Source organism: Athene cunicularia (assembly GCF_003259725.1).
Source record: "Athene cunicularia isolate RWA chromosome 8 unlocalized genomic scaffold, athCun1 chr8_part1, whole genome shotgun sequence".
In the NCBI taxonomy this organism is placed as follows: Eukaryota; Metazoa; Chordata; class Aves; order Strigiformes; family Strigidae; genus Athene; species Athene cunicularia.
In genome coordinates, this window is record NW_020799109.1 from 24,669,371 (window position 1) to 24,695,265 (window position 25,895).

At 37.5% G+C, this 25,895-nt stretch overlaps 1 protein-coding gene across 3 annotated transcripts in view; it reads right to left on the bottom strand.

Moving 5' to 3' along the window:
• Positions 1–7,802: 7,802 nt before the first annotated feature.
• The window catches only part of PTPRC (protein tyrosine phosphatase, receptor type C), a 64,678-nt gene continuing 46,585 nt past the window's right edge, over positions 7,803–25,895 (bottom strand). For all 3 annotated transcript variants that reach the window (XM_026853369.1, XM_026853370.1, XM_026853368.1), the window contains 20 exons: positions 24,253–24,452; positions 21,798–21,858; positions 20,942–21,050; positions 19,692–19,723; positions 18,399–18,514; positions 17,775–17,865; positions 17,602–17,678; positions 17,339–17,375; positions 16,803–16,900; positions 15,698–15,823; positions 14,295–14,452; positions 13,728–13,863; positions 12,849–12,998; positions 12,335–12,425; positions 11,845–11,978; positions 10,725–10,859; positions 10,277–10,399; positions 9,688–9,866; positions 8,887–9,022; positions 7,803–8,110 (listed from right to left, as the gene is read on the bottom strand). In XM_026853369.1, the coding sequence (XP_026709170.1) occupies positions 7,838–8,110; positions 8,887–9,022; positions 9,688–9,866; positions 10,277–10,399; positions 10,725–10,859; positions 11,845–11,978; positions 12,335–12,425; positions 12,849–12,998; positions 13,728–13,863; positions 14,295–14,452; positions 15,698–15,823; positions 16,803–16,900; positions 17,339–17,375; positions 17,602–17,678; positions 17,775–17,865; positions 18,399–18,514; positions 19,692–19,723; positions 20,942–21,050; positions 21,798–21,858; positions 24,253–24,452 (2,462 nt within the window). In that variant the 3' untranslated portion in view covers positions 7,803–7,837. The remainder of the gene's footprint in view (positions 8,111–8,886; positions 9,023–9,687; positions 9,867–10,276; positions 10,400–10,724; positions 10,860–11,844; positions 11,979–12,334; positions 12,426–12,848; positions 12,999–13,727; positions 13,864–14,294; positions 14,453–15,697; positions 15,824–16,802; positions 16,901–17,338; positions 17,376–17,601; positions 17,679–17,774; positions 17,866–18,398; positions 18,515–19,691; positions 19,724–20,941; positions 21,051–21,797; positions 21,859–24,252; positions 24,453–25,895) is intronic.

Here is a 25,895-nt window from a genome sequence, read left to right on the forward strand (position 1 = left end):
GTTTAGATGAGATGTTGGGGATTATGGTGTAGGGGAGAACTTTGTAGAGTAGGGCTGGTGGTGGGACTCGATGACGCCAAGGGTCTTTTCCAACCTGAATAATTCTGTGATTCTGTGATCGACCTCCACAACTTTTAAACTGAAAGAGGGTGGATTTAGATGAGATCTAAGGAAGAAATTCTCCACTGTGAGGGTGGTGAGACACTGGCACAGGTTGCCCAGAGCAGCTGTGGCTGCCCCCTCCCTGGCAGTCTTCCAGGCCAAGATGGATGGGGCTTTGAGCAACCTGGGCTAGTGGAAGGTGTCCCTGCCCATGGCAGGGGGTTGGAACTAGATGAGCTTTAGGGTCCCTTCCAACCCAAACCATTCTATGATTCTGTGATAATGTCTAGCCAGTTGGCATGGGCACTGTATACAGCCAGCAACTCTAAAGTGGAATCCAAGACCTTGAGAGAAGGTGTAACAGAAACTTATATATTGACACAGTCCAGGAAACAAGAGACATTAATGAAAGGAGTCCTGCCTAGACTTGCTGTGCGGTAGATCTGCCTGCAGCTGGCCATGCTCGTGGCTGAGCCTAACTCACCACCATGGCTCCTTGGCCTCAGACATGCTCCATCGCTTTGCACATGCCTGGCCAGCAGTGGACTGCTGTCTGATGCTGGTTAGTGTCACCAAACCTTCTCTGCTTCACCATATTTGGGCACTGTGGGACTGTTCCCACCTGGGTGCTGTCCTTCTCCTGTCAGCCTTGCTTTGCCCTACAGCTGGGCTCCTCTTCCCTGGCCGGGCACTTGGCTCTTGCTGCTCCCCAGCACCTGGGGGGGAGAGTGGGGGCGGGAAGGGAGCAGGGGGGGTGGTCGTAGGTACTGGGATGGGAGAGGAAGGCTGTTGCAGAAAACAGGGAGCTCTTCAAGTCAGTGAAACGCTGAATATGCCAAATAAGGAGAAAACGTAGAAAGTTGATACAAATATTCAAATACGTTGATTAACTGTAGTAAAAGCTACAAAAGGCAAGGTCAGAGACTTTGACTAATTGGACTATGGAGTTGAGAGTAGGCTACCTGCTGGGGGGGGAAGCTGCAAGCCTTGTCTGCCTTACAAAGCCACAAAAAATCTTTCCAGTGTGACTGGAGCAGGGCGAGGCATTACTTGAGAGTGGAAATGCCTTGCTGTCTTTGGAAGGAGACATAACTCTTCACGCAATAATTTATTAATGCCATTTAAGAAACTGAATTCCTGTTCTGTGAGAATTTTATTTATGTTAAATCAATACATTAAGACAGAATTTCATTTTATTGCTGAACAAAAATTATATTAAGAAAGCGGCATAGAAAAAGGAAACTGATATGGAACTGTTCTAGTCTTGAAGTGGTTTCAATGACATAATGATATATTAAAAATAATATATTTAAATATTTCAGAAAAGAGTAGGAATAAAAGGAAGTACAGTACTAAACAGAACAAGATATTGTTATTCTCAAAATGACATATTAACATTAGTAAAATAGGATGAAAATTAGTCATTATTTCATTCTTTAAAAAAAGACAATCAAAATTGCCGCTTCTTGACAAATATCTTACCAGTGGTAACTTTCTGTTGTCATTTTTTTACCATTTTTCTCTTCAGCTGAAGAACTGTTGCGGATGAAAGCATTGACACGGTAATGATTTAGTAAGAAATATAGATTTATTAATAACTACAGCAATTTATCCATAAAGAATAATTCAGGAAGAAAAGTGACTTATTCACAGATTCTAAATGACAAGATTCACTCTAACTTACTTAATGGTACCTTAATTTATACATATATATACACATGTGCATACACAAAACAAACATATACATACAGAAACAAAGGCATTTGGATTCAGTAAAATGAACATAAAAGGGACAAACACACACAGGAACAAAAGGGTATGTACCCACACACACGCCAATAAACAGAGAAAGAATGGGTGAAAGAGAAGCTAGCTTCAAAGAAAATTTCCCTCTTGAGTTTAGAGCAAATACTCTCAATGCCTTGGCATTCCTCAACAGGTGATAACTGAGACTCCAGCAGGTGGACTTGGCCCTGGCCTTCTGTCTGGAGCAGACGACACCTTAAGGGTTTTGGTACCTGAGAGGCGTCCCAGCTCAGGGGAGATGCTGGTCACAGGCCCGCTGCGATCCAGGAGAGCTCAAAGGGTCTCCCTGGTGGTCACCATTTATAGGGTCCAAGATAATTGACTTTTGTCAAATACTTTCTGGTGCCTTCGGGCAGTTGCACAAGAATTTGATGAACTTGCAACTCTGTTATTGTTCCATCTGACCACATTCCAGGCACAAGTGTGCCAGGCCATCAGGAGATGATGGGCCATTATAACCATTTCCGAGCAATCAGGAGGGGGCAGATACCAGGCTCCTTAATGTTATTAGTCCTTATCTCCACAGACTGGTGTATGCCTGGCGGGGGGTGGGGGGTGGGGTGTGGATGGAATCACACCCAGCACCGAGCAGCCCAACAAGGAGGGGCAGGGAGTGATAAGAATTGCACCACCACAAGAACGTGCACCCTGATTTATATTGCAACATCAGGAGACCTGACAAATAATTTTTAGTAGCCACTGATGCCAGCACCAGTTGAGTCTGTGACCACATGAGCACCCTGTATATGCATGCAGTCTCCTGCACCTCATTACAGTTTATTTTTTGCAAATTCATTTTTGAAGACCACTCTCATAAAGCCCATCAGCCACACAATCCAATATTTTCTCAGTGCTTCATTGCCCCACAAAAAAGGTAGCACAGGCCCACCGTGTCCCCCCTGTATCTCCTATTTTTCTTTTTTTTTAAGCTGAGCAGCTGCCAAATCAACAACTCATCGATGTCTGCTTGAGGATGTAATCTCACACTTAAAGCTATGAATGACGCACGTGCGCGCACACACGCATGCACACACACTCCCTCACTCTCAGCTAGTGCTTGGTTTTGGATAGACCCAATCTCTGCAGTCCTGTATAAACAAATGACCTCTTCATTACCTCAAATGGCTCCACGTTACTGAAATGGAGCAAGCAGAATGCATTGCAGGAACGCTGGGAACACGGCAAAAGGCATCTGAAGAGTTTTAGCACAGCCTGGCGGCTAAATTCTGAAAATACACCAGGTCTGCCCCAAGGACTCCGGAGTACTGGTATGTGAGCTCTGGGTCTCAGCTAACTGCCAGGCAAGGTCAGGCCTGTTACGAGGTTTCATCTTCAAAACCAACAATCTGATACTGACAGTCACACTTATGACTACATTAGTACTGCCAGCCATGGTGCTGCACACCTGTGGGATTCAAGAGATGACCCAGCTGTAAATAGTTACATGCCTTTGCCTCTGAAAAAGGTTTGTTATGAAATTTCAAAATTTCAGTAATACTATGCATTGCTGATGCTGACAATCCTGAGTCTGAGGACATAACTACTTATTAAAACCCCGTTGTTCACAAAGGTTACAACAATAAGACTAATATTTTACAATAACTTGTACTAAGTACCCTTCCTAAATAATTATTTTATTGTCCCTAGAAAGGAGATCTTTTAATATAATCTTGCTTAGCATTTTGTAGTCATCATCCTTTCATTTGTGTTGAAAAGAAAGGTTGACAGATAAACCTTTTGTATAAAGCTTTGTTGTAACTTTGCTGTAACTTTAAAATTATTGGGTTCTGTTCTTCAGACTTATGTTTTTTTTTCTTAAGTAGAGATAATGCATCTAGAAATATACTGTACTCTGTAGCTGAAACTTTTCTTCTATTTTGGTTTTCCCTAGTCTAAAACACAGCATGCTGGTTCTTGGCAAACGGTTGCTTTACGTATGGAAAAATAGCTGTGGTACAACATGTAGAGCCCTCGGGGAATTTCTGATATTCTTTTAGAGGCAATCTGGAGATTGTACGTCAAAAAACCTGGGCATTTACAAAAGCAAGATGCCTTGTCGACAAGATAAGCATTGCTACTAGAGAGTTTTTCTGAGGAATGTTAAATAAAGGATATAATTTCCAGCTTAATGAGACACCTGTTTTGTGAAGAAAGTAAGAAACAATAGTGGCTCATCTCACACAAACAGCTCATGAGTTAGTATTTGACTTCCCTTCGTAGCTCCTAGCTCCACTGCCATGTGTCACAGACTCACTATCCAGCTCTGCTTGTGCCTCTCATACAAGATTTAACAGGTTTCCTGTTTTGCAGCAAAGCTTGAAACCCACTGCTTGCTTCAGTCCTCAGGCAAACTTCCCCCCAAGGTGATGTCCTGACAGTAGCAGTGAGACATGGGGCAGGGGCCCGCATAGACCCTCTGGGCCTGGTTCAGCCCCTTGGGCTCGCACATGTATCCCCCAGCTCCTTCCCAGCAGCTCAGTTCAGAGCGAGGGGGTGAAAGGGCTCCTGTCCCATTGGGCCATGAGCTCACTGCTGCCAGGGGCTGTGGGCTCCAACACCACCAGCCGACTTGGAAGTGGAGGAGGGGAGTTCATGGACACCGCCTGCATGTGTGAGTGGGAGAAGGAGAAGCACAAACATGCCCTGCAAGAGCCCAAATGCAGCAGTGGAAGTTACGGTGCAAGAAAGCAAACACCTCCTTGAACAGCCTCCCTGAGTGCCACAGCTCAGTGAACTGGCCATTTTTTGTGTTGTATAATGTTTACCTTGGGAACCATGACATGGCCGATATTCATAATGTACTGCCCCTGAAAAAGATTTTAATGTAACTACCTTGTTCATTACAGAGCACAACAAACATAAAAACCTAAACAAAAACAAATGCACAATTCATTCCCCGCTGCAGTTACCTGATGAAGCAGAATCTTGTGGAGACTCTGAGATCCTTCCTCTCCCCCATCTTTCCACACCAGACTCAACTAACACAGCACTGTTGCTTTTCCATACCCACTTTTATAGCAGCTTCCACCTAGAAAATTGTGGGAGAAATCCAGTCCCTTTAGTCACAAAAGCCCTTGATTACCCTTGTTTGTTGCTCAAAGTCGTCTCCCAACTGATCTGTTGCTTAGTTATTTTCATCCTGGACTTCATTCTGATCATAAAACACGTATCATCAGCAGCTAAGTCTTAGCTTGAGGCAGTTGTTACCAGTCTTCGTGCAGCTTAGCTCTACTTGAGAAAATAACATTTTGCATCTTTTTTTGCACATTTGTTTCTCATATTTTAGGCTATGCCAAGTCTCCAGTATACTCCAATGTTGTTCTTGCCCTAACAAAGCCAGAGCAGTTTATTAACCTGGGCTTCATGCCTCACAAGTAGCATGCTTCACTGTGTTGCTGGGAGACATAAAATTAAGCCTACAAGTGACTAAGCCAAGTAACTATGGGACATCTAGCATAATGACCATAATGACCACATGCTCTGTGTCACCACCCAGTGACTTTTTTGAAATTCAGATTACAATAGAGAAGGCAAAAAACCATCCCTTGTACATACATAGAGAGTTCCTAGAAGCAATCAGAACCTCTAAGATGTGTTAAGGCAGGCTCAACTGTAACAACTGGGATTTAATGAGATTTGATTGTGTGAAATGTTATTTAATTTGAAAATAATTAAAAGTCAAGAGCTCAGTTTATCCTCTTGCTCCAATAAGGAACTTTACTTCCAAAGTGTTTTACACTAGGCACATGAGCTCAGTTTTAATGTAAGGCTTTGTTTTTCTGATTTGGCTAATAGTGAAGACATGAGTCAAAATTTAACAGAGTTGAGGACTTTTCTGTCAAAACACATGCACAAATCAAGTGCTAAACTGGTGTACATTTTTTTAAAAAAATATGCAGACAAATTAACATGGAAATAATTCTAGAAAGCAGTTAAAGCAAAACAAAATAATCCAGAATTTTTACAGGCTGGGTACTGCAGAACCATTTTTTCAAGGAATAGCAGTGCACGTGCGTCCTCAGATTTTCACAAAATGAAAATTTGGGCCTAATTTTTAATTTGGCAAACATTTTCAGTTATTCCTAAAAGCCTAACTTCCATACCCTTACAATAGGTAGCTGCCCTGACCTCTTTACTACCTGAACTAGCTAGAGGGGCTTTACAGTGGCCAAATCTTAGAAGAAGAAAAAGAAGTTAATTGTTCTCTATCATCCAATGAGCACCAGTGTGTCCATCTGCATCCAAGGCTCTTTATCCTTCTGATCTTCAAAGGTATGCTAAAAATTTGCAATTTTGACATGTTCCTCTAAAAATAGACAACAAGCTTTGGGCCTATGACTTTTTTAGATTATCTTCACATTTAGTCTCAAGAACCTTTTTCTCCACAGGTAACCCCCTCAGCTTTGTTAGTTTATCCCCTAACAGATTCAGCTGCAAAGGCAGTTCAGCCGGCAGCCCTGGGGACTCCCACTGCCTCTGTGAGGGTTTGTTGCCACTTATTCAAGCAGGACTGCCAGTAAGCGCTTGTCTGAGCTGGTAATTGTGAATGCAATATTTGATCTAGAGTAACAGCAAAATCACATTAATGTTTTAACCAAGCATGACTGTGTATTTACATGTTAGTTACATGGCTCTCAAGTATTTTCAATTATGTTTTGTAAGGAGAGATTAGGAATATGCCATGATAAACTAGGAGCACTGAATCTGTTGAGTGACTGTTCCTGTAATGACTTACAGCAAATGAAAAATGAAGTTTCCTTCCTCTATAATGAGCAAATCATGACACTTACCTGCATTCATACACAGTTTTATAAGAATTAAATGGTGTGTTTTCCTACTGAAACTTGTAAATTTAATCCATGTATGACAGCACAAGATTTTGGGCATTTAGAAGAAAATGATCAGTTTGCAGAGTCGAATAGAACAAAATAATTTCCACCTTGTCAACTATCAATTATGGTTTTTATTTGTTCTAAAAACAGTAGGCTAAAATCCAGCAAGAAATAGTAAAAATATCAGAACTGTAACATACAAAACCTCATATTGAAATAAAAAAAACCCTGTACCAATTAAAATCTACAAGGTTTGGAGGAAAAGCGTCGAAATATTTTCCAATTCTGAAAACAGGTTAGATGCATTCATGGAAGCAGTCCCTTTAAATAACAGTAAGCATAAGAAATAAATGTGCAAGCACGCAGTATTTTAAGCTCTAAGAGTAAACAGACTGTGTTTTCTATCAGAATAATTGCAATCATTCAAATACCAATCTCCAAACTCTTCTCTGAACTCTCAGACTGATATATGTGGAGCAACAAGGACACCTTGAGGCAAGTTAGTAAAATGCAAAAATTTCCATTCCACATTGATATGGTAGGACTTACAGATTCTCCATACGTCTGAATTCCTTGGAATTGCCCCATGATGCAAATGATAAGTCCTTAAAACTGTTTGGCAAAGTCCCACAAGTTCCACAGAGTCTTATTAAAGCAGTGCTTGGTCAGCTCTCTGAAAATACTAGAATATATGCTTACCAATTAGGTTAATTTACTTGCTAATAGTTTTGAAGACAGACGCAAAGTTTTGCAACACACTGATCTTGTTCTGAGTTGCTTCTCTCCTTGTTACAGAAGTAAAAAAAAATTCCTCTTCTTCTCAACATAGTATTACACTGTACATATTTTTAAAAGAAAATGTATAAAAACAGTGAAAAGGTTCTTGAAGAAGTATAAAATGCAAATCTACACAAAAATTAAAATTTCACAGTTCTTTGTCACTCTCTGCAAGTTTCAAGTATTCCTTTAAAATTGTACCTTGAAAAACTGATATAACAGTAAACATTTTCAAAAAAAAAATGGTGGGAAGAGGAAGAAACATACTTATTTTACGATTTTTTGCACATGAAAAAGCACTTTTCTTTTAGTTTAGCCTCTTAAGTTAGAACTGGAGTTGTGGGGCCATTTGTAGAGCTTTCAATTCCCTTAGTGCTATCTACCGCCTTAGAATCATCACATACTTCAGAAAGCTCATTTTCCTCTGGCGTTGTTGGGATAAGATCAATAGTGATCAAATCAGTTTCCTGATCTGTTTTTTCTACTTCACTGCAAAATTCAACTTTATCTTCCTGTTGGCTATTCTTCTTTACTTGTCCATTCTGTGCAGGGTAGGTACTGGCAATGGTGTCATACAGAAATTGGTAATGTTCCTTAAATAGAAAGAGAAGAAGTTAGTACAAAGTGAATGGTCAGAGCCCGAGAATAAGCCCATTCTTTCTCTGTTTTCTTAAATTTTGAAATGTAGTATGTAGTTGAACATGTAATACTGCATATGAAGCAGCTTCCACAGTTTTTGGCGTACAGTGTGTTGCTTCTATGGTTTATTCTGATTTCAAGTGTATGTAATGTTTCTGTAACTGCCTGCATCAAAAGTTCCAAGTTGTCACTCAGCACCCTCCTGCTTTACAAAGTACCAAAAATATGCTCTTTACAGTGCCTAAGTTGTAAACAACATGTATTGTAAGGAGTCTAGGAAAGTAATCTAATAACCTGCCCCAGATCGATAGCACCTAGGTGTGGTTTGTTAGTAGATGCACAGTGTATACCACAGAGACACAATTCCTCTGGGGTAATTTAATCAAAACACATTGATGGCTGCTAGCCTGTGAAATAGAGTTAGCCTCCTAAACTGCACAAGTTAAGGGACACTGTGCACATGCATCCCTGAAGCAACTGCATGAATTTATGCAATTTATGATTTTATGATATGTACCCTTCCACAAAGGTGTTACAGAATTGCAGCTCTGGACATTTCACAGATTCCTTCATTCTTATCAGCAATGGCCAATTCCTAAATAGTGGAGAGTGGCTGTGAATGTCCTGATTAGAGTTAGGGTTCCCTATGCAGAAATTATGCATAAGGTTACAAGTGACCATGATAAGTAATCTCGTAATATTCTTACGGTGATTCTTAAGATTTACTTACAAAGGTGGAGACCACTCCCAGCCTGGTACGACGAAGAGATTTTACTACTTGGAAAACATCTATTACTTCTTCTATTTCTGCACTTTCCAAGAGTGTCATTAAAGCACAAAACACACCAGTCTGCTGTGATCCATCACTAGAAGATGATGTAAATTAAAAATGTGAAATCAGCAAGTCTTCTGACTAAATGTTAGATTTATTTCAAAGTCTACATAAAGAATTATATTTCCAAAACATTTTTTACTGGACTGAAATTATTACAGTTAAGAATATCTGTAGGACACACACAAGACAGCTCTAGATTAGAGGATACCTGGATCTCATGTGACCACTTTAGAGGTAAGAGAGGAATTAGAAACTTCAGACTTACAGTCTCAACATTTGTTAGCAGGGTTATCCTCTGCTTTAGATGGTAGCAAGGCTATTCCTGGAAATGGTCCTAAAAAAGTGGGCTTATGTCCTAGAACAAGAGATGAACCTAAAAGCTCTGCTGGATCCTCATTAGTAGTATGCTACAAGAGCACTCTGACCTAGCATTTCTTCTCAAACTATGTGTACCAGGCAAGAGCATCTAGCTCTGACCACCTATTCCATGTCCATGCTTGCTGAAGATACATGTGCTCACTTTTCACCTCTACAATCAAAAAGGTCAAGTTTGAGCAATTCAAGGAATCTAGGACTAGATGAGTCTCCAGACACAGTTAAAGGCTTGTGGGAAAAGGTAGACATCCCAAAACTGGGGTTGCTATGTATATTCAAAACTTAGAACTAGGTTAAGATACATGTTGAAGTCAGACCCACCAGCAGTGGACGATGAGCGGGACACTGCGGGTCATCCTGTTGTCCTCAGTGACTGGTCTGGCTGGGACTTTTTGTTTAAGGTTGAGAATCATGTTGACTAAATCTTTGGGGTTTTCTGGAACATCCAAGCCACTCCACTTGTGATACTGATACTGATACACCTTCTGTGTTTCTTTTGTCTGAAAAACAGCAGTGAAGATGTAGTCAATTCAGGTTAAAATAAAGATTCATGTAGTACATCTATTGCAGCTAATTTACACAAGAAAAATTCTGTTCCTGAAGAACTGCATGGTGGTGTGCATTCTACCTCATGAATACGAGGTACGTAGACATCTGAGCTTTGCTCAATGTACAAAAGAAAGCTGACCTCCTGAGACTCCACTACCACCATCTCAGCAATTCACTAAATGGGAAATTTGAGCTTATTTATAGCATATATCATGATTGGCTGCTGGTCTGGAAAATAAAAATACTTCCATGTCTTAGAGTAGGAGGTAAGTGGAGTGGGAACCATCCCTCCTCTTTAGGCTAAGTTTATAACAGAGAAATAAATTTAAAATTTCCTTTTGGAATTTGCAAAGAAATCTACCTTCAGATGTGTAACATCAAATGCACGTATGGTATAGCTAGGACAACAGTTGACATCTGTCGTTTGAACTTCTATGCTATCATACGTTTGCTTTCCTTCACCCCAGTACTGTGCACAGAGTTCCTGAAATGGATAAAAGTACAAGTCAGTGCTTACCATTCAAAACTCCTTTTCTTTTATCTTCCATATGCACTTACAGAATGTATTGACTTTAAAGTAGTAGGAGCATTATTGTATTTTAAAATATAACATCATTCACTTTTCCCCTCTAAAATTCATTAGAAAGTAAAATAAGAAGGTAAATAATAGAACAAATTATACTGGAAATCCAAATTCCTCATCCTGTAACACACACTTAACAGGAGGAAAGGAATGAGAGAGTGCAGTGCAGTGTTTTCTTTGCATATAGAGGACCCTTAATATGTCAGTGTGAAGATGATGGCCTCACCTGATCTCCTTCTTTCAACTCTGTCAGCATAACAATGACTTTGGCTTTTCTTTGGAAAACCATTTGCCAGAAGTCAGAGACAGTTTCCTGCAGTGGTCCCTGTGTGGCAATCATGGCTTTTGGACCCCAGTAGCCCTATAAAAGAAATTTTTAATATTTTTTTTCTGAAATTTATTTGAAATGTGATTTCCAAGCAACAAAACTCAGTGTCATTTAAAGAATACCCAGTGAAATAAATAATGAACTGTTTTGTTTATATGGAAAACACGCCTATCACAGTGGACAACGGTCTTACAGGAATTCTACGAGCCAAATGACATTAAACTCAATCCTCCTACCAACAGTATCACTTCCAGATTGACAACAAGGTATACTAATACAATTTTCTGCAAAGTGTATTTTTAAGGGCTAAAACATTTAATTCTGCACAACTAATTAATTTGACCTTAACAAATTAAGTTTATACCACACAAAAGTTGGTGCACCAGTCAGCTCACACTGAGGTACCCAAAAGTAAAAATACATTTATTCTGAATAGATATTCTAACTATGCAGCATTTTAAAGGATTATGGTAAATCACATTTGGCTAGTAATTCCATTAAAATCCATTACTTCATTAGTGACCAATATCTGCTCTCTTTCTTTTGAAGGTATATATGATGCCAAAAAACGGGTGGTCCCAATTTTCACTATCAGTGTCCTGTATATGTGAATAACTATGCTCATGTTTCACTAACAGGGAAAATATTAATATGGATCAACTAGTACATAGGCAGATGCCCACTAACAGAATTACACGTCATCATGAGGCCAGTCTGAGAGCTAGTGATTTTAAACATCACACACACAAAAAGCATTTCTATGTTTAGTCTCACTATTTGAGATTGCACAGTCTAAGACCATGTAAGGGAAAAAGATTATTCTTGTTACTGCAGCAAAATGTAGAAGATTTTGATGATTAAAACTATAAATGGATTCGTCAATTGACAGATCTTTCTCCCCTATTTGGGTAAATCCTATTCTATTTGTGAAGCCAATAAGAGAATAAGAGCTCAAGCTAGAATATAGTTTTAGCTGAAAGCTTGTGAAATACTTATAGTGGATCCTCTAAATACATACAGTTATGAAAGAAGCATTGATGTATTTGCTTGATTCTTCAGAGTCGCTGTCCTCATCTGAGGAATCATCTGAATCATGTTCACCCTCCCTACTGTATTCGTCTTCGTGCCTGATTGGCACTCGGTTAAAGTCATCTGCATGAGACAAAGTGTCACTGTCATGCCACACTGCTGACCATTCGAGGTGAGCTGCCTCCACATGTGCAGGGGGGAAATAGATAGTAAGAGGCCAGCCCTTTCACAACAGACTGAACAGACTGTAGAACAAAGGCCACTTTATTTGAAATAAACTTAAACACTCCAAATAATTCACATTTTTAAAAACTCATCTCTTCCTTTTTAAAACACTATAAGAAGTTTCTAATTTTACAGTGTTGAGAAAATTAATCAATCAAATACATCTCAGTTAATATACTGTCCTCAATTTTTCAAAATTTAGTAAGTTTTCTTACAAAAGATAACATAAAGGAAGATTCATGGAAAATACTTACATGGAATTATGTTGGCATTCCTATTTTTGCTTTTATTTTCCTCACGGTTCCCAGTGTTCTGTGTCCGCCACCCCTTATAGGAAGGCAATCTCTAAAGAAAGAGGATGTTTGCTTGATTAAAATGGTTCTTGCGATCATTGTGTCCTCTGGACACCCACAGCCAGTCTTCATCTCCCAGTGCCTCGCTTCCTTTAATTCTTTAAACTTCAGCCACATCTGGACTATAGTTTAAAAATGCCTGCTATGTCATATACAATGGCAAAGGAAATCACACACATAGACACAAGTAATCGTTCTATGCTCCTTATCTTTGTTAAAAATATTAACATCAAAAGCAGGAATAAAATTTCATTAGTTTACAGCTTTTTTCATGAAGGTAAAGAAACTGTTTCTGTGACAGAGAAATAAAATATCACAGAAGTGATCTATCACATACGATATCTCATGACTATTGTGCAAGGCACCTTCTGATGTAAGTGGGAAGTAAGGGCACTAGAATGCAATGTTTATTTACCTGAAACTCTGCCTCCAGCAGAGAAGGATCACTTGGAGGATCTTTTCTTTTCAGATTGTTAAGATAGGAATGCAGTTCTGAGAGGCTGACCTCTGTTTCTCCATACTGATTATATTCCACTAGTGCTTGATGAATAAGGATGTACTGTGACTGGTGTTTTCCATTTGAAGGGTTTAAAAATGAAGTTATTAAAAGAGTTAAAAAAAAAAAATCTAAAAATCATATCACTTTTTAGAAACATTATAAGAAACTATTACTCCCATGATGTTATTACTGTTAAGAATACTAAGCATTATTTATAAATAGGCATTAAGGTAAGTATTAAAACCAGAGTGGTTTCCAACTGGACATTTTGGAGCACATTTAGAATGTTGGATGAAAAGTGTTCTGCCAATAAATATAATGACTTTCAAATCTAATTGAATATCTCTTGAAAGATCTGTAAAACGTTTAAATAAGTCAAAAACATGCAGTGCATCAGTCTGCAACTTTTATTGTACTGTCAACAAAAATGAAAATCCCATCTAGACAGACAGTTTTTAGAATTTGAAAATTAAGTTCGACTATGCAAGCTGTTTTGCATTTGTGAATTGTATGACAAAAACTGGATTATCAATACAAAAATGTTCTTCTTGGCTTCTTTTTTTAAATTGTAAACTTTAAAAGTTGAGGTTTCTAACAGCAAGCTTCTTTTGAAAGTACAGTCACAGAAACTCTAATTCACTTTAGTTTTTCCTCTCTCTTAATAATTTCCAGAGCTATATATTCTATCTTCAACTGAACCATAGCAGTACCCAAGACTGAGCAGCACACTTTGAGAAATACTGAGAAAGCCCTAACAAAGAAGAGTTCTAAGTGACAGGAGTTTCAGCAAGATACCTCTACTTGAACCATGAGGCACCGCTGCCGACGCAACTTCACAACATAGCCATAAACATCCACTCTGCCTTCTGCATCCAGCCCCTCCAGCATGGCATCAATTCCTATATATGTCCCAGTGCGCCCAACACCAGCACTGCAAAGCACAAAGGGATTTGATTATCAAAAGGGAATAGCACCTCCCAGTCCCACTCAGAAAGAGGAGCAGCCAGTGAGAGAGCAAGAGGGAAAATGTGTAACAATTGGACATGAAGTCACTGAAAACAGTTCTGAAAACAGTAAGGCCAATATTGCCAAACATGGTGCTTAGAGAGAGTAGCCAAACATTTATCTGGCTACTTTCCAAAAGTTCAAAATCTGTGTATCCTCAGATTTTAGTGACCTGAATGTCATTCAGATCCTTCAGAAAACAGGCTTTTTTACACATCTGTGGCTGCCTCACTCTCAAGTAATCAAGTCACAAAATTTGGGATCGGCCAAATACCTTTGCCAGCTCCTTTTTCTGACTAGCTTTACTTCATGTTCATTTAACATAAACAACATTTTAAAAAAGCAACATATATTTACCTGCAATGAACCACTATTGGGCCACTAAAAAAGTTGCTAAGAGCATTAACTCTGCGTCGGAGTTTGAGAAGGAGATGTGGATCCTCAGGGACTCCGTGGTCTGGCCAGCTTGTGAACTGAATATGAGTGACATCTCTTCCAGCTGTTCTTTCTCTTCCCTAGAAAAAGTGAAGTGTGGTTTTTTTTTAATATATATACACACACACAAAGCCAAAATCAAGTGCAGATATACAAAGCAGAAGTAAGAAATTCTTACTCAAAGTTGAATTATCCAGTTGTGGCAGTTATTCATACCATTATTTGCCATTGTTTCAGTAATTATATATCCCTATTCCAGCAGAACTGCAGAAGTCTCCACCTTCTCACCAGGGACCACTCTTAAATTCCACAACCAATATCAGTTTTATCTATATTAATATGATGTCAGCTGAACAGAGAGCAGACATCTCTAAAAATATCAGTCCTCAACCTGCAGCAATCTCTCATTTCTAAAGCTGACATTAGAGTCACAAAGCAGTGTTTTATTAGTGGTTAATTCTTAACATCCTGATATTCTCACTTTCTTCACACTAAGTTACAACTTTCTATCAATCAGACCACTTCCTGATTAAATTTTAATGCAACATGAGACAGCAGAATAGAGATTTTCAGCTGTAATCATGGATCAAGATGGGTGGAGTCTATTGCCTGACTATTTTGCTGAAGATCTGTCGGCAGGTTTACTCTTTGAGTCTTAATGCTTTTAGTTGACTTACATTCCATTTACCCTCACTGCAATATTTTCGCAAAGGGCCTGAGAGGAGCATTTAACTTTAGATGGCAAATTTTGCTCTCGATTACGCACAAAGCAACTAGTATGATTTCAGTTGTATAAGAGAGCAATTAATCATCCTCAATGATTCTACACATAGCCAAATGGTAATTATAAACCGCTTATGATTACTAAAGCACTTTGTAATTGCCCCACTGTACATTATCATGAGGATAGACAATGGTGTCTATGAGTCATATTGGTTTTACTTGCGGGTTATGCTGAGATACACATAAACTATTAAAATTTCTGTGTTAAAGAACAAGCTAAATATCCAAGGAAACCACAGTGTATTAAGTTTTCCATGCTTAACATCATATTAACAGTTTCCTCTTAAATGTAGATTCCAGAGTAGTAAGGAAAATACATTTTTAAGTTGGGAAATATATTTCTAACCCATATTTCCTTTAAGGAATGACACCTACATCTAAGAAGTTTGCTCTTAAACTATATGTTCCTTAGGGAAAAACAGTAGACCATCTTCCATTGATAGATGACTCTTCTTCTCTTGAAAGGATCTCTCAGCGATACCTACAGACTCCAAATAGACACTCCAATTCCAGTCAGTCTTACACTTCAAAATCAAACTTACATTTGTGATGTGTAGTTTCTGAATGACATAGTCTGGACATGTTTTACTTCCATTGATCTTCACAATGATGTCCCCATATGTTGCAGATCCATTCTCCATTGATGGCCAGTACTGGGCACATTTGTTCTGTGAAGATACGAAGTTAAGTGAGGAGCATGACAACAAAGTGGCAGAGAGCTGAGAGCTTGAATAAAGTCTGATTTAAAATAGATGGCAGTTCAGCGTAGTTTTTCTGACTTGTCACCAGTCTTGTTCTCTCCTGAAAAGGGCTGTCACTGCTTAGGATGTCAGTCCTAAATAATTCCAAATTTCCAACAGTTCTGACCTGAAGTTTATACCCATGGAATTTAACTTGGAACATAAAGTGGGGAAAAAAATCCTGTACACTAGTTGAAAATAGCTAACTGTTGCTGTTGTCTGAAGGCTGTAGAAAAGTTTGCAGTTACTTCTATGGCTTCTTTTTCAGTCTTCAGTGAGGAACATTACTCCTGCCTGCCAAAAACATCAACTTGGGGACGCTGTAAATCTGCATGTGGCCAATCTTTTCATTTTTAAAAGCAGCTAAAACAGCAGTTCCCCTTCTTCTTGCTGTACCTGGAATAAGGAACAAAAGCAAGCCAGAAGCACCCAACCTTCCAGTTAAAGGAAGGAGAAAGACAACAGATTAAAAAAATATTCTGTCTAGGATTTACTGGGGGCATTGCCAGGATATCAGAAGATAATAGATGGGAGAAAAATACAAAATATACCTTTTATGAGAGGTCTGTAAGGAGCTAGAGTTTTACCTTATGCCCTTTTCTGGATTTATTAGCTGTAATTGGGAAGCTCACCCTCTGGTAGTAACAACTGTGACTAAAGTGACTTTTTTTTGATAAAACTAGTAATTCCATAAAGCAATGCTGTTTTGGCATGCTTTCCAACAAAGGTTCTGCCACAATGAGAGAACAGGAAAGAATAAAAACACAATACTAAGAAGAAAATGTAATTCACCACAGCACAGCAACCCATTCTGTTTTCAGGCAAAATAAGAATGGAAATGTGGATGGATGGATGGATGGATGGATGGATGGATGGATGGATGGATGGATGAATGGATATTTCTCACCCTCTTTCCTTCTTCACAGCGAGTCACCATGACAATAATTGTTGCCTTCTGTTCCCAGATCATTCTCCAGAAATCATCTGTGGTTTCATCCTTGGGGCCTAGCAGAAGATATTTTAAGGGAGTTTTTCAGGGTGCAGCTACATGAAAAAACACTTGCCTTCTTGACATGATTAGCCATGCAGTCTGAAAAGCTAACCAGAGATCATGCAAATAACAGCCACACACTTGATTTCATTATGACTGCTGCCATTAGGCTACAACATTTAAAAAGTCTCATATATATCTTTAGTGCATAGCTGTGAAATCTGAAAACTTTTGATGTAAAGCTATGCATCATGAGGAATCTGCCTTTGAAGTGCAATCTATTCAAATTCACAAATTCCCTAAGCAAAAACTCATTGGCAACTTCTTCAAATTAAATTTGAAAATGTCAGATTTTCAATTTTTCTTTAAATTCGAATACTTTTTTACTACTCTCTAACAAAAAAAAATATGCATGAATTAAGCAAAGCTATTATTTTAAGGTTAAAAATTACCTTGTGCAGCAATGTATTTTCTTGGTTCTTTGAAGCCCTATAAAAAGTACAATGTTTAAAATTTTTAGAGGGAAAGCATGAACAACTTAAAAGATTTACAACTTTAACAAGGAATTCAGTATGCAACAGTCCAATAATACCAAATACATTACAAAGATTAAAAGAACCCGAATGGAAATCCTCAAAGGTGTTTGATGCATGAAATGTACAGACTACAGTTTCTTCAACAGTGCCTAAGACTTTTTTCAGTAGAAGTCACTCACATCAATATAACTTGCATTGATATAATCTGATCCTGGGTCTCCTGGGATCTCCGAGAGCTCAACACGGTTATGATCATCTGTTTAAATCATTTAAAACAAAATAACTATATTATCTCAAGGCACTGAGAAAACAACTATTTATAAAACATGCAAAAACTGTAGCAAATACTTACATGGAAGGATATCAATGTAACGGTTTTTGTTCTGATTATGGCTTTTTTTGGCCTCCTTTATTGAAAATTTACTGAAAACTCTAGGAATACTCTGTAAAATACAATGTTACTTTTATTAGGTAAGCATATATTTAAAATAGCTTCTACTTGCAGTCAAAAGCATATGGAAGAAATTTGGTGCTACCGAATCTGGATGATAACATTCTGTTTCACAAGATACTACTTCATATATTTCTTATATATAAAAAACCAAATTTATTTTCCCTTAAATAATATGTCTCCACAATTATAAATTATTTATATCCCCATGGCTATACAGTAAGAGAGAGTACTAAAAATATGCATTAAAAGATAATTTGGAATGAGAAGTATTTAGACTGTATTTTATACTTCTGAAAACCACTTTCAGTAAAACCAAAAGTACCATCATCCTATAATAAGGAGAGCTTGGTAGCAAAATTAACTGAAGCCTATTTGACCTTAGATGACAATTCACTCAATTTTCTAGATTCTTTCTTTCTTTCTTTATAATCAGTGCATATACTTCAAACAGAACTCTCTTGAACAGAATTCTTCCAACCACCTGGCTATAAATCTGTGGTATATTTTGAGCCAATGACAAACCTGAAATTCATCCAAGAAAAGTCTTCCTTCATCAGCAATCTTCCTTTTGTATGTGTCCAGCAATTGCTCTGAAGGTATTGGCTCTATATTCAGAAGTTGTCTGTCATCATCTTTAACTGTGCAAATACATTGAACATTTATTCTTACTGGCTTTGAAAACATAAATTACATTTCAGTAAACGTGATTCTCGAATTGTCATACAAATTAACAAAAGGACAAACCTCTTTAACTAAGCATGTTTATTTTAAAAAAAAAAAAAAAAAATGGTGTTGCCTGAGCCAGTTGTGAACAAACAAGACCTAGGAATAACAGAATTTGTTGAGTTCTGCTGCTTGACTGGAAACACCTCAGGAGGAGGCCACATGCAGGGACACTGCATTAACAGTGCTTTTGTACGAAGTGACAATTGTCACATTCAGGTTACTGCAACAGCCCCGACATCCACAGTAGTGACATGGCCTTGTCCTCTACTTCGATTCTGATCATTTATTGTCAGTGGTAAAGTGGATTACTGTGCAAGCAACTTACCAAGGTAGCAACATGTATAGCCTACTTCTTCAAATTTTCTCCAACTTATTCTCTGAGTTGCAATAAACTGTAATATCATCTTTAATGGTAAGTTAATGATTGAACAAATTTTAACATCTCTAAGTAGACATTTATTAATTTTTCATTTATATTGAAATTACTTTTTTAACAACCATGTGCCTAAGCAAATGGATTTCAATATCAACACAGTATTACATCCCATTTAATGTAGTTAATTTCTGTGGGCTTGAGTGTCATAATTTTTTTTTTTTTCCTGAAGTGTTCTGGTATTGACTGATTCTGCCCTTCATAGGCTTTGAAACCTTGTGCAAAAAAATAGCTCATAATGTTTGGTTCCAGTCTTTGGGATTTGAAAGCCTTCAAAATTTTGTAGCAAAAAACAATTGGCTTATGTTTAAATTCTTGCTTTGAAAAAAGTGCACAGGAAAGGGAAATTCTGACTGAAGCTATATTTGATTCTGGACTTACTCTGTGGGTTAAACATATCACAACATTGGGATAAAAAAATTGTGTTTTCAATTAAATAGTAAATAAGAGTTTTTCAAACAGTGATAAACTTTCAGTCTGTTTAAGTATGAATGCTTCTGCTATGTATTTACTGAAGGTCTTTTTCTCCAAATGAGGTGTCATCATGTTGACATCTGTAATCTATGCATACAACTTAGAATGTAAACAAACCAAAGGTGGCAGCAAGACACGTGACTAATTTTATTTCCACTTGCTAAATATATAAAGATGCTCACCTGCAACAAGGTTCACACCTTCAGAAGAATTGCTGTAAAAAGAAAAAGCATCTGTAAGTGCTTTGACTAGTAAGACATATATATGATAATGAGCTAAATAAAAGCAGTTTTGTATGTGAACACCAAGACTGTTCATAACCAGCAGACCACATTACAAGCTCTCTGTGAAACAGAAGTGCTACAGATGGGACTTACAGACCCTATGCAGAGGTGGTTGGAATCCTTGTCTTCATACTCTGGATACTATTGAGGGGGAGAAGCAAGGGAACCACATCAAACACCTTTACCACCTGCACAATTTTGTACATATCACCTGCAGCAAACATCGTCAATTTCTTCACTGGAGTGACTGCTCACACCATCTTTGTTTCTTTTGCTAAATAAGCGACAAAAAGCCTAACACATACATAAAATATAATGAAATTAAGTTTAAATGCTAAGTAGCCAAGAGCAAGCTGGATGCTCTGGAGCTGTACAAGCAAAAATTAGTTCTGCTTCCCTAAGCATAAAAGTCTGCATCTGCGCAAGAGCAGCTCCCTATCCCCCTAAGAGGAAGAGCAGGGAGAGGAAAGGCACTGGAAGAGATGGGTCCCCAGTTTCTGCTGTTGCCAGAAGGCTGATAGCTTTCTGAAGAAATTGCCCTAACTCATCCATCTCTACCAGCAGCAAATGCCTCCTCACACATTGCATCATCTCCCTTCACAGTAATAGCAGCAGTCAGCCTGGCTTTCCAGGGCTCTGGGCACAGTCATCAGGGAAGGCAATGATGACTCTTCTATCACTATCCACTGTTCTACAGAATTGCCAAGTCACCTAGAGATGACTACAATAAACAAAGCTTCCCTGAGATATTGTTCCAGGTGAATAAGCATTTGAAATAGTTCCAGGAAAGCGTGTATTATTTTCATTACTTTTAACTTAAATCATGAAGGAAAGGTTTTTCGGATATTTGTGAATATTTTTTCACAACACTAGTGACAAAACATTTTGTTCTTGCAGATCAGTTCTTCTGTACCTGGAGAAAGGGTATAGAAGGGAGATTTTCAATCTACTTCACTGTATTTGCACTGCTAGACAAACCACCAAAACCTGAGTTCCTTCTGAAAGGATTAAAAAGGATGTCTTTTCCCCATATTAATATCAAACTCCTAGGATTTTTGCACTACTCATAAGGAAAACTTGTGCAAAAATAGAAAGCCTCCACCCCAACACCCATTTATATAAGACAGGGAGAGAAACATGAAGCTTACCTAAGCTTTTTTTTGTGAAGATCATAGATCTTGTACAGAACGAGTAGTAAAGCAATTGATGTCACAACAATCAAGAAGGCCAAGAATATAATCAGGGCTTTAGAATTATCTAGCAACAGAAAAAGAATACATTTATTATTTCTTGACTATATAATTAATGGCATTTAAAAGTCACTTTTTTTTTTCTTTTTTTTTAATATGTACCCTTCCTAGAACCAGGGTTCATTGATATTTTTTCTTTGTGAAAAAAAATAAATAGTTATTTTTAAGTCTTTTATTTAAGTTTTTTATTCCAAAGTGCCAAAAAATTCCAAAGCTCACAGAAGAGGAGGGAATTTTATTTTTTCATTAAGAAAACTTTCACTTAAACCCTCCATGTCCACTTGTGAAAATGCTACAACTCACTCACTGGTTTGGCATTACCACATTTGTCTTCTGCTCTGTGTGACCTTACACGTGAGCAGTGGAGTTCTCAGCTGCTCCTGATCTGGGAGTTGGGAATCATTGACAAGTCACAAATGTTAAGCTCCTGAAACACAGGATCTGAACACAGGAAAATAATCCTAAAGTGAATAATTTAAATTAGAGAAATTATTTTCTAGTTGCATTCAAATGTTTCCTGAAGAAACCACAGCTCTGAAATAATTCTGAATTATGGTCAATGATGTGTTGATATGATCTGTTGCATTAATACTGAATGAGAATATGATTTTTTCCAATGAGGTCAACTATTAACTATAAAAACAGGCAGTTTGGATTTTTAAATAGGAGCAATTTTAATGGAATTCACAGTTCACACTGTTGCCTGATACTATGCTAAAGTCTGAAAGTAAAAATGCTGTATATATTTACTTACATCTGGTTCTTATACTCTTCTTTACTGGATGCCCTCTATGTTCTCCATTATACACTAAGATCTGCATGCAGTGGGTGAGAATAATAGAGATGCTAAGATATAACAACTCAAAATTTCTGAATATTTTTTTTTAAAGAAAAGCACAATGGATATTTGAAATACATCCCTCTATTTTCCATTAATTCACCTCACTGTCAATCTTTGTATAGCCATTTATAGTGCAGTTCAGGATTCCACCTAACTTACAGCAAAACCTAGATCCAAAAATATGCAGAAGACCGCAAAAAAAAAAAAAAAAAGTTAGTGAAACAGCAGACACTTTTTACAAAATCAAAATCAGAGGTATCTGAAGGAAAAAATCTTATTTCTCTCTTATCAGATCTCTCAAATCTGAAAAATAACCATGCAATATGTAATGAAACACCATTATTTTATTTGCTTCAATAGTAAATATACAAATAGTCAAACAAATTGGATATTTTTCATACAAATTCCTGTATGGGAAGTAATTCATAAAAAGTTAAATTATAGAAGCCAAAATAAAATTCTAAATAAGCTTCTTTCTTGCAACATTAACTTTTGGGTACTTTAACTGGTGTTAAAATATTAAATTTGTTTAGATGTGTTTATATTTCATAATATATTTTACATTTATTCAATCTTTTAAATTTCCTTAATAAAAATTCCTATCAGATCTAAAAGTCAGCTTGAAGCTTGTACATCAAATATTTCACACTGTTCTTTTGAAGAAAAATTAATCTTATGATTAAACAATGATGTAATATTAAACAGTGGAGGATAGTAACAGGATTGAAGAACAGTGACTTTAGCAGTAATATTCCTCTGATGCAAGTCATCCAGAAAGGGAGGAGAGGGGCTTTCAGCACCACTGCTGACTGCAGGTTGAGTTCTTTTTGAGCCTACCTAATCCCTTAACAGAAACCTCTCCTGAAGATTCAGAGGACTGTGCCCCAGCTCATACCCGCTGCTCTAAAAGGTCAAATTGTTCACAAGGTTGATGGTTTCCATACTCTCTGCAGCTGGGAAGAAAGCCATGGCAGGTGACAACATCCAGAGGAGTAGAGGAGGTGGCAGAGAGAACAAGTAAGAAGCTTCTCAAATAGAGAAAACCAGAAACCTAGTGCAACAGTAGGGGTCAAAACATCACTAAACCACAAAGTATTCTGGGTAGACTCCTGTTTATTCCCTGAACAATTCAGTGTGCAGACAGAAGGGAATCATGACATCTGCCAACTCTCACAGATGATCTGCTTTTTCTTCTTGAGCCTTCCATAAATTGACCCAGAATCGTTTCATTACTAGTTAAAGCCATAAGGCTTTCTCTGTTTTTCCAGTAGCAGTTGAACAAAATAAATTCAATGCAGAAGCCAGGGTTCAGGGCCAAGCAGAAGCTAATTTCTTCTGTAAGGCAAACTGCTCACTGCAAGTGGTGTACAAAAAGCTTACAAGAGTGCAGGGGCCTTAGACTGTGGAGGCAATGCAAGCATCTTTTGCTCCTACAGGACCTTATCTTTGTTTTCCAAATACAAGCATTTCTGAGCAGAATTTGTCAGAAAAATATTGACTAAGGCTTGGAACAAAACCTAGACTACTGTAGTTCTCTGATACTACATTTCCTCAAGACACAGAGCAAAGAGGAAAAGATTGTGGAAAATGAGTGAAACTGGTAATAAAGTAATAAAACTCTCTCATTACTACTGTTTACTTTTTTACCTAGTCTTTACTGAGAAGAGCTATCAGGATATAAAAAAATATTCCTGCTGGCTACATTAAGGGGATCACACAAGACCATTGGCTTTGCAAGCAACAAATGCCAAAAGGGTGAAATGCCTGAAAGAAAATAGCAGGAGGCCTTCAGGAAATTGAAGCTTGTAAACAGAGGATGATATATTTTGTATGGAAACAAGGACTGGCTTGTAAAGGCTGATGTAAGGACATGAGAAAGGGTCTGAACTGCTTTACAAAAACTAGTCCCTGAAGCATCAAAAATCCTCACAGGGGAAAATTCCGAACAATTTATTTCTGAGCAATTGTCTCCAGACAATTCCATATTTATCCTCTGATTGAAATGACAGTCAAACATTCATCAAATGAAATGTGCTTTAAACTCTAAAATACCAGTTATACTTAAGAAACTATCTTAAAACTTATGGAAACCCTAGATTTCTCTCCATCCCAAGTACAATCTATCCAGTTTGTATTTTTCATGCTGTCAGAACCTATGTTGAATAGAACACAAGGGACTGATTGATAGGCTAGGCACATATGCATTTTATTTCTGAAGTAATAGCTACTTTACATCTATGGCCTACAGATCCATAGATTAAGTCCTCTGCCACCATATTTGCCTTTTTTTCCTAAAATCAAGTATAACATGCTTAAATGATGAAAATACAGCAATATTTTATATGTTTAACTTAATAAGTCTACTTACCGTAAATGTATAGTTTGTCAAGTATAAGAGATTTCCTTTTGTAAAATCACAATTACTGTCACTGGAGGCATTTGTTCCATCATTTTCCCAAGTCAATTCAAATACTGTTTTTGCTCCATACACTTCTTGACTTCTGCACTTAATTTGGACAGTATTATCAGCTATCAATGTTGCATTAACATCAGTCACTTCCTGTGGTTCTGTTCACAAAAGAAGTGTTACTGGTTCTATTCTCATCATTTCAAACCAAACATTTCAACATCTGTATGTGTTCATGTCTGTTTGTTATCTTCTGTCTTAATGATTTCATGCATTTTCTACTGGAAAAATGTCAGTCCCAATTTAACAAGATAAATAAAATCAATTTTGAGTTAACCACAGGCTTATATGAACTGGAAAAGATGTGATGTGGAACTGAAAAGGCTGGGAAGATCAGAGCTCTAGTGACAGTCAGGCTACAAAGATAATACAATGGCAACTATCGCTCTTGCATGTGACATGACTTTCTCATTTAGGGAGCATGAGACAGCAGAAAAGATGGGAAAAAACAGTTTTCTCTGTGAGCAAATGTTTCAAAACTCCTGTAAATTAAATTTCCTAAGAGGATTTACTAATATATTTAATAGTTGGAATAGTATCCTTTTGCTTAAAGTGTCACATCGTCTTAAAGCTGGCCTAAATCACAAAAACTTTTTATTTTTTAATGATAAGGAATCTGTAAAGTCTAATCTGTGTTTTCTAACTTTAACTTTGTATGCTGTAGCAAATGGGTTTCAGACTGGGGGCACAGCCCAAGGGACCTTTCATTGAGAGCTTATGAAACTTCTCAGAAAGTAAATAACCTGCATAAGACAGCTACATTAGCCATATTTCAGTAGAACATCACCATGGAAATTCTCTTCAAAATCACTTCAATTTGCAAGCTAATTAAAAAAAAACAAACAAAAAAAAAACCCCACAAACAAACAAACAGCAGTTTCTTTTTTCTTCATATGAAGAGCTAAGATGTGTGAGGCTTGATGAGCAGATCAAATATCCCATGTGGGGAGCAGCAGGATATTTTACTTGTTTGAGTGTGTGGTTACAGCATATCTGCTCATTTTTACCCACAGGGCAGGTTTGTTAGATTCCTATCCAGCATAGCACTGAAAGAGTTGTGACAAGGAGAAAGTGAACATTTCTGGAGGCAGTGTGTTTGTGGAAAATGAAAAAATATTTTATAATTTATTTTTTTTTTCTGCTTCCAAGGAGTTGTGCTCTAGTGATATATTCTCTTGTTCAAGAAGTCATAAAACTCTTCCACTATCTGCTTGGTCATGTTATCAACTGTTGTAGGAGTTTGAGAAGGTTTGATAAATACTGTTAATTCATGAAGGCAAGAAGCTTGTTAATTTCTAAAAAAATAAGGAATTGAGGGTTTTTTTCAGACCCATAAACTTATATTGTGGATTGTAATCTCCACCTGAGTTATTAGAATATGAGTGGAGCCCCAAAAAGTTGGGGCTCCAAAATATAATATGCTCAAACTAGTTTATCACAGAGAGAAATACAATGATCATGATCAGATTAGGGCTGTCAAAAAAAAAAGATATTTTTAAATTTCTGTTACATTTAAGTTTCAGATCAAATGGTTTGCTTTATCA